The sequence below is a fragment of the Cydia strobilella genome, chromosome 14, assembly GCF_947568885.1.
Source record: "Cydia strobilella chromosome 14, ilCydStro3.1, whole genome shotgun sequence".
NCBI classification, from domain to species: domain Eukaryota; kingdom Metazoa; phylum Arthropoda; class Insecta; order Lepidoptera; family Tortricidae; genus Cydia; species Cydia strobilella.
Window position 1 is genome coordinate 5363783 of NC_086054.1, and position 9182 is coordinate 5372964.

The following is a 9182-nucleotide window of genomic DNA, read 5'->3' on the forward strand; positions in this document are numbered from 1 at the left end:
GATACCTATGATTCACTTGGCAGACAGAACTTTCAGCGTGTTTTGTGCTAATGCTATTGTTGCTGCGTTTGACAAAAATAATAAATTAAAAAGTAATATATTCGATTAAAGGAAAATAAGTTTCCGTAATGTGATGTAGTGCAGCTGTGAATATAATACCAGTTTAATATTTTGTAAATAGTGTCCGTCTGAAATTATTGTTTTTCTTTCTTTTGATTGTGTTAAAATTGATAAAACAAATCGATCAGTGTTATCTTTGAAAAATTGTAGTAAATATAGTTTATGTTTACGAGTAAGAAGAGAGGTGGTAGGACATAGCAGTGGAATGTTCTTCGAAGATAGTTAAATCGGTCCAATGACAAAATGAGTGCTGTGGATGATAAGAAATCAAAGGACAGCGAGTGCTATTTCTGCAATGAGTTGTTTGAATTGGGACAGTTACAGGTAATGTGGATGCAATTGTAAGTATAGTTAGCATCAATACTAGAGTATGAAACAACGCGCCAAAACTATTTTCCCCTCATTAGCTCGGAAAGCCATCTTTTATCCTTTAAAACAAGCGGGGAAAAACGCATTTTATCCACTAGTGGGGAAAGTAATTTGACCTTGGATGGAGCGTGTTTAAGTAGCTTTTGACAGATAACAAAACGTAAAACGCTCATAATAATGGTTCGTTCGATATTATTTATCATTAAATAAATGGTTTGAGAATTTAATAAATAATACCAAATTTAGCTTTATTTAATGATTTTAAGTCATAAACCTTAAATTCCATAAAAAACATTTGTTATTTAAAATGATGTTGAATGTAATTCTGAACGCACAAGTTGAGTCGATGCAATTTTAAAACGCATCGTCAGAAATGTCAACATTGTCAACAAAAATTTTCTCACCGACTCCGACACGTAAAAATACACAACTTCCAGAGTTTTCTGTTATAATATCGTATTATCGTAAAAACAATAGTGATTCCAGTGATGAAGATGATCTAACGCCTGTGCATGTTGCACTTTCCTCGCTATAGTGAGGGGAAAAGTTTTGTGTTACACACGTATTGGTGCAAATGTATTTTACTTCTCGTGTGTTGAAAGACTCGCTTCGCTCAGGATTCTATTTTAGAACCACTCGCTTCGCTCGTCGTTCAACTATAGAATCCTTTCGCTTGCTCGTGTTTCAATTCCACACTCGCGGGTAAAATACAACTTTGCACCCTTGTGTAACAAATAACTATTGTAACCCTACAGTATAGAGATATTATTTTTGATAAGCTTATTGAGAATGGTAGATACTTTTGACGTGTAGTCTGATCCGTTACTTTTGATGCTGATTGTACCTACCTCCCTCTTCCGTCGTTCCCTCATTACTGAGGATCGTGACTCTTTCGAAGAAGTTTCGAGATGGCTTCTCTCCATCGGCTTCTGTCCTCTGCCTCGTGGAGAGCCGTGATGCTGACCGACATCTCCGGGCTTGACGCCACCTGGTTCAACGTTTAGGGCTCCGACTACGAGGCCTTTTTCCTTCCACTTTTCCAGTGACCATAAAGGTACCTAATAAACAAAAAAATTGGTACCTAACGCCTGAAGTTTCTTGTGGAATTGTTGTCTGATACATCATCATCATATCAGCCCTTTATCGCCCACTGCTGAGCATAGGCCTCTCTTCCAGTACGCCACTTATTGTCTGATGCATAGTCAACATATGATGCTCAATAAACTGACCTTTGGCAAATACAGTCAACTGCACAGAAAAATGACCCCCCCCCCCTGCATAAAAGTTTGTATACACAGTTGTAAAGCGAATAGTATTGCTGACTGTACATAGCTAATGTAAAATCGGCCTGGGTTTGGTTGCTTATTGGGTTCAATTTGGGTATTGATGGTATCCAAACTGATGCCTACCAAAACAAAGTTATCCCGAAGTCCCAAAAGCATAATATTAATGTATTGGTTGTTTATTTGAAATATGTATGTGTTTTTTAAGGACATTTATTTGTCCAATAATCATTGAATTCCGCAGAACTTGAGATAATCGCGAAGATACGTGTTTATACGAATTGATGAGATAAAATGTAACTGAATAACGAAAAAAATATTTGTTTATCAAGCCGTTGTGGTAAGGTGGCGACTGCTCTGTATAACTTTTGAAACTTGAAATTTATCATTCGAGGTGAATTTTTACATGGATGGTCAAATTCTAACTAGATATTTTTCAGGGCCCAGGGCTCTCCACCCCCTGGATCCGCCCTTATCCTAGTTGTATTTCCTTTCATAATAGATTACTTCTGCCTTTTAAACCATACATAAATGTGTTTGTGTAAATCAGAGCCACCTGAAGCTATGCGGCAGCATCTTAGAGCAGTGCCCGCTGCGGTGCGGCGCCTGGATCCAGAGAAAACATAAGGACACGCACGTGAAGGACTGCCCGAAGATGGAAAAGGTACTATCAATTAAACCAATAACTCCTACAACGTTTTCCTCAAATGAAGCTTTTCATTATAAAGAGTTCTGTCGCGTGAAAATAGAAAACCTTAGGTACATAATTTGTTAAGTACTTGCATTGTACTTAATTTCCGGAAAAAATAATCTAGAACTTATAAACGAACATAAACATTGATACTTACCCCCATACATAATGGTCAAAATCATAACACTCCTTTTGCAAAAAAGTATAAATGGGAGATACACGCTGATACACAATTGAGCTGCACGGCTGACACATATAGGAAATGTCAGATCTGCGTGACCTATATGAAGTCGTGCAGGCCGCGGCAAGATGTGCTAGCCGTTTTCTAAAAAAAAACATGATAAATCAAAAACTCAGGTATTACTGACTACTACAACCACCCAAAAAGATTTGGTAGTAGGTAATTAGTGAAAATACTTTAACAAAAAACAATCAACAGCTGCTACCTGTATAATTGATTACGTTTCCAGAATCGCTCCTCATCATCACCCTCACACGCTCGCAACGCTGACCCATCCCCTCCAGAGCCGATCAAGAACCACACGTGGTCACCCAGAGCAGTGCCGCTGGATGACTGCGTCACTTACCTTGAAAAGGAAGTCGCTAATATTAAGTAAGTGTTCCGAAATCGCGAAGCGTCTGGTTGACGTAACTGGTGACCGAAGAGCTGGCGGCTTCCTCGCACAACGTATCAGCATTGCGATACAGCGAGGAAATGCCGCCAGCATCCTTGGTACAATGCCTCAAGGGCCTATTTTAGATTTAAGCTAGTTATTAATTTCGTTTACGTAGTACCACTGTATATATCTTGTATGTAAATAAAGAATTTTTCAAAAGTAAGTATTTTATCATCTAGTTAGTGTCTTTGTGACGATTAAGGGGACAGCCGCTTTTCCATACAAACGTAGTCCCCATTTTCCTCTCTGGATATTGACATTATGGAAAATATTTATACATAATTCGATGTATATTAACGACTTTTTGGATTTTTTGATTAGGTATAGCAAAAATTAGGAGCGAAAAACAGATTTTATACAATTTTTTAAATGCTCCTGTTATATTTAATAATTAAAAATTCGACAAGAATCAAACGGGGCATAGCTGTGGTTGATATACAATAATGTCAAAATATTTTCAATAATGTCGTTTTCTATCAATTGTCATCTTATTTAGGCCCCCATGCAGTTAGTCCTCAATATCCAATTACCAATTGCCAGCCAAAAAATGCTATCATTGTAGTTAGTTAGTCCTTGTGACAAAGGTCAGACAAGTCAAATTTTACGGTTTGAACTTTCACTTATTCAAGAAATGGTACACTGCTGCTCAAAAGACGGTGAGGCACCGTTAACAAAGTGTATAATAAAAACGCAAGGCATACGACACGTATGTTACCTGTTTTTTAATTTGTAATATCAACAGATTTTATGTTTTCATACAGTAATTTTCCGAACTCCTTATTTCTAGACTAGTCATCACAGAAGAAGTGAACTACCGCGACGTGCAAGCCTCAGAGCTCGAGAATCTTCGCTCGAAGCTGGTCATAGTGGAGGAACGTAGTCAACACTTCCTTTCTACGCTTGTGTCTTTGCGTGCTGCCGTGGATGACGAGGCGGAGCGCGCTGCTAATTGGGCTGCGCAGTTTAAACACGATCTGGCTAATGTGCAGCTAGCTTTGCAGGTATTAAATGTTCCATTCCATTCCAACTTTAATTCATTATTTTTCCCTTTTAACACGTACGTGCAATCTCTGATTAGTAAATAGATTGACAAATTATAAACACGAATCATTGTGAGGAAACCAGAGTAATCCCGATAAGTCCTAGATTTATGGGTTGGAGGGTCCCCAGGTAGCAAAATGACGTCAAATGACGTCAGCGACGTCGTAATGACGTAATAATGCCGTCATTATGACGTCGCTGACGTCATTTTACGTCATTTTGCTACCTGGGTCAGATTCAAATATTCAGTTTTACCAACTACCGTTGTGCCAATTTTTGGGATAAGATTGACGAGCGAACACCAGGCTCTGACAAAAAGCGGGACTGAGGCTGGGAAGATGGACTTTATTTTCTTGATGGTATCCTTGCTGCTGTAGATGATGAGGCTGAGCTTTCCAGTTCCACCAGCCCTGTCTTCGGCTTTAGTCTATGAATTTATCGATTTTTCTTGGAAAATCCTGTAGGACCTATTTGTCCACTACTCAGGTGATCTTGGGGCGCTGTCAATTGAGCCTGAGCGATTTAAACACGAGCCTGGTTTAAACGTAGAGAGAGGCTGAATGCACAAACCTTATAACATGGTTGGTGTGTTCAGCTTCTCTCAACTTTACAAAACTATTTTTTATACTTAACTCACCCCTCTATATAAACTCTTGATAATCCACATCTTGCAGGAGCTGCAGAGTCAGCAGCTGACGACAGCGATGCGGCTCGAGAGTACAATAAGCAGCTTATTGCATGAGCAACGTGAACGCGAGCTGTTGGAGGCGGCGCTCACGCAGCATGATAACAGGATACGTGCTGTTAATAAGCTAGGTGAGAGAGATTAAGTAATCCAACTTACTAAAAACAAACTATTAAGATTAATTTAAGGAGTTCGTTGTTGTCAAAAACGTTGTAGCCTAGCGAGCGGGGACGTGCGAGTTATAAACAGGGGGTATAGTTTCAGAATTTATCAGTCTTATCACGGTCAAAGGTACTGGACAAATCTCAATAAGGTCTAGTCTAGTTTATCCTCTGGCTTCGAAGGTTAAGTAGATGGCAGTCGTTGTCATTATTCCTTATATTATGACTGTCGTTCGGTTGTCAATCCAGTACGATCAATTATTGCGACCAGGTTGCTCGAGCGGCTCTGAACTTCTTCCCACTGGGGAAACTTGCTAAGAAATATTAAGATTTCTGATATAATGGACAAAGGAGATTCTTTAGTAAGTTACAATGTGGTGACTTCGTTGCCGGACAGTGGCTTTGATGTAGTCAAATTATAATTTCCCTAAAGATTGTCAGAGAACATATGTAGTAATGATGAGCACTTCTGATTTCCAGAGGAAGTAATCGATTACATAAAACAGACGGTTGAAGAGGAGCGCGCGCGCAACGTAGAGAGCCGCGTGGCACTCGAGCAGGAGCTGGTGGAGGCACGCAGGTCTTCAGCGCAGTTAGGGCAACTGGCCGCCGTTACAGCGCAGCTGCAGGGCGCCGCACATGACAGGCCGGTAAGATTTAGAAAGGTTCCTTGTCCTTTTGGATTGTTCAATAGGCCATTGAGCAGCTGTTTGATTTACACTGTTCTCTGTCCCTAATAATTACTACCATTCTCTTTCAAAGGCGTCAAGATTGTCCCGCTATCTCCACCTAAATACTTAGATTTTAATCCGCATAATTTAACTTGGCCCATCCTACCTTGACCAGGTTCTTTTACAGAAGACAGTAAACTGACAGCAAAGTAACTGCTCCGTGTGTAATTTTGTGTTCCACGTGAAAAATGAGGTTGGCTTCTAAGGATACACGAGTGAGAGTGAGAAAAGAGATCTTCTAAGCGTAACATGGTGCTACCTAAGCTACTGTTTTGGAACACAAAGTCTGCTTTTCCACCTCTTCGTACGATCCATCCTCAGCATAATCTTTATTTATATCATTAGCACGCATTTCCTCCCTCGCATCGTTCAGTCAGCATTTCTGGAACTTTCTCCTTCTACAGGGCATAGGGCCCAGGCGAAAGCAACCTAGGCAAACTTGCCAATTGCATAAAGTTACTACTTAAACATATTTGTCGTTGATGTCCAAGTGATATGCACCTACAAAGGATGTTCAAGCTAAGTACAGTCACAAAATGAAAAGGCCACATAAACTATGTTCCTTATTCCAGGAAGTGGACCGCCTAGCAGTCCTCGAGCTGGCCACCACAGAAGCTCGCGCAGAGACCGCTGAGCACGCGACCCGCGTGGATATCGTCGCGCGAGACATGAGGGCCCTCACCAAGTCGTATCTTAAGCTGAGGAGCGAGCTGGCGGACTTTCAAACGAGGGTGGGCTTCGAGAGAGCGGAGTTCGGGAGCGATGATGGTAATAAGCAAAGGACTAGTACATTAAATTTATTTTGTGAGCCCCAAGCGGCCATTCACATGGTATAAACGGTTTCAGTAACATCATTTGACATGATACATTGACCGTCCAAGCCTAAAGGTACTTTCATGTTTCGTGTGTTCTAAATATTTGTCGGATAATATTTGTAGAAGGTATCAATTTCTGAAATGCCACAGAGCATGCGGCCCGCGTATATATAGTCGCGCGAGCCGTGTAGGTACTCAAGGGCCCTCTCCCTTGTGCCTACTTGAATAATAAACTATCTTTATCTCAAAATACTATTTACCTACTGGATGGTCCCAATACTACCTATGTCGTGTTATGGCAGTCAAGTTGTAGGAAATGTGTAGATACCGTCTTACTCGTAGCTAACTATGCACCGAACAGAACAGAACAAAGTGAGGGAGTGTCATTAAAAACGGCATGTTTTCATAGGAATTTGACATTAGTGACGACACTTTGTCATTGCAAATGCGATGCAGAATGAGCTTGGTCTGACTCTATGTTTCTAAAGAATGGTTCGAAGAGTCTAGTTTAAATAGTGAATAATATTTCTTTGTAATATCGACTAGGAAACCTACACTAAGCATAATCCGACATGTGCTTTAATGATTTATTTTTTGCAGGGCACCTTATCTGGCGGATCGACAACTTCACGGAGCGGATGAAGGACGCGAAATCAAATGAAACTGTGCTCACCAGCCCATTGTTTCGGACTAACAAATACGGATACACTTTGAAGGTTCGCTTTTAATTCTTACCAGATTTTTCAAACAATGGCCTACTTGCTCCAGCTCAGTCCCACGGCTCGCAGCTCGTTCGTACGAAAGAACAACTAGCTTGCTTTAAATAACTTTGCTTGCACGAAAATACTTTTTGGAAATCTTGTAAACATTAATTTGATTTTGTTTCCAAAAAGTTGTATAGATAGGAGATAGCAGCACCATCTAAGCTCTCTCGCTATATCGCAAGGGATTCGTGTAGGTGCAAGCACGTACTGCTCGCCCTTAGAGTTGGTCAAAGACGCCTAGTCTTTCCAAGATCGCATTTAGTCGAGAAATTGGGACGGATCCTAGAGGCCCAGGCGTTAGCCGCGATAGCTAAAGACGCTGGAGGGTTTTGTCGCTTTTTCTTTAGTGACATATACTTTAAACATATTAATAATGGGTCACTCACGTATTTTAAGTGTAAACGCTCGACATGTTTCACTCCGTACCGAGGACCCGCGTGAGTGACCCGTTATTAATATGTTTAATATGTCTGTGTCTCACGGAAGTTTTGACATATACTTTAATTTATAGCTGTAAACATGACTATTGGTGACGTTTTCAACCAAAATGTACCACATTGTCGCTAGTCGATTTCAAATTGAAGCTATATGGAAATAGCGCCTTATTGACAACCGACAATAAGTACCAAAAGGTGGTTGAGAATGGCACAATTTGGTTAACTTGAGATCGTTACAGGCGGAATTGAACCTCAACGGCATCGGCAAATGGAAGGGGCGGCACATAACGTGTACCGTACGTTTGGTTGGCGGGCCTTACGACGCACTGCTCCAGTGGCCCTGCGATATAGCCGTCAACATTGTGCTGCGGGACCAACCTCATAATAGGAATCAGGTAAAATAAACGCGTTTATAGTATGAGTTTTCTCAAATGATTTTTACGCCTAAGACCCTAATCTGTTAAACAAAGGCCATTGTTTCTTTTATTCGAGCGGTCGGCCATTGTGTCTGAGCGCGTGCCAAAGCAACAATGTCGTTTAAATAGCGGCCGTATCGTGGTGGTTTTAAGGTTCAAATCAATGTAATGAGCGCTCGCCTACATTGAGGTGGTCGATGGTCCTACATTACCAAAACATGTTACATGTACTTATGATTCAGACACTTCTCCAGACAATAGGGTATTTGACTACTGGTCAAATCTGTTTTTTTTTCGAACTTTCAAAACCGAACTTTGTTTTCTACTATGGAATTTATATGAAACACAAGCATGTGACGTCACGATCAAAATTACCTACTCTTTATAGTTTTATTCAGGTTTTAAAATAGGAATTGTGTCTAAAAATAACAGCTTGTCTATTAACCTTCTGGTGATTTATACAGTCAAATACCCTATATTGAACACTTTATACGCCAGTAGTTCTGGATTTTATCAAACTTTAGATAACAGAAATCTACCTATCCAATTTTTTCGTAAATTTCCAGGCAATGGACATAGTAAAATCCCTCCAGCTCCGTCGCAAATCGTCGTCCAAACGTCACGACTACGACTCCACCGACGAGAAGACGCGCTCCACGGAGGCTCTGGACAAGACCGTCACACAACTGAAGAGGCAGTACATCTTCATACCGCACACCAGTTTAGACAAGTTCGAATACGTTAAGGGGGATACGGTGTTCTTCGAGTTTATTGTCAACCAATAAATAAGCAGCACAACTCAGTAAATCGTCCTCCAAAAAACAAGACTAAGTTTTTAACGCTCAAAAACTTATTATATTTCATTAAAAAAAATACTACACACAAGGCTTCCTTTTAAATGGAATAGAACCATTTCGTCGCTATACTTACTCAACCTCATATCTGCAACAATCATTTGATGGAAATATCGCTTTTCTTTCATTCAGAATACG

General features: G+C 40.4%; 1 protein-coding gene across 1 annotated transcript; it reads left to right on the forward strand.

Moving 5' to 3' along the window:
- Positions 1–296: 296 nt before the first annotated feature.
- LOC134747349 (TNF receptor-associated factor 3) lies at positions 297–9027 on the forward strand. The gene is made up of 10 exons (XM_063681982.1): positions 297–444; positions 2323–2436; positions 2934–3076; positions 3928–4141; positions 4856–4997; positions 5508–5677; positions 6331–6526; positions 7174–7289; positions 8014–8169; positions 8757–9027. The coding sequence occupies exons 1-10, from the start codon at positions 364–366 to the stop codon at positions 8973–8975; spliced, it is 1551 nt and encodes a 516-aa protein (XP_063538052.1). The 5' UTR covers positions 297–363; the 3' UTR covers positions 8976–9027.
- The last annotated feature ends 155 nt before the right edge of the window (positions 9028–9182 follow it).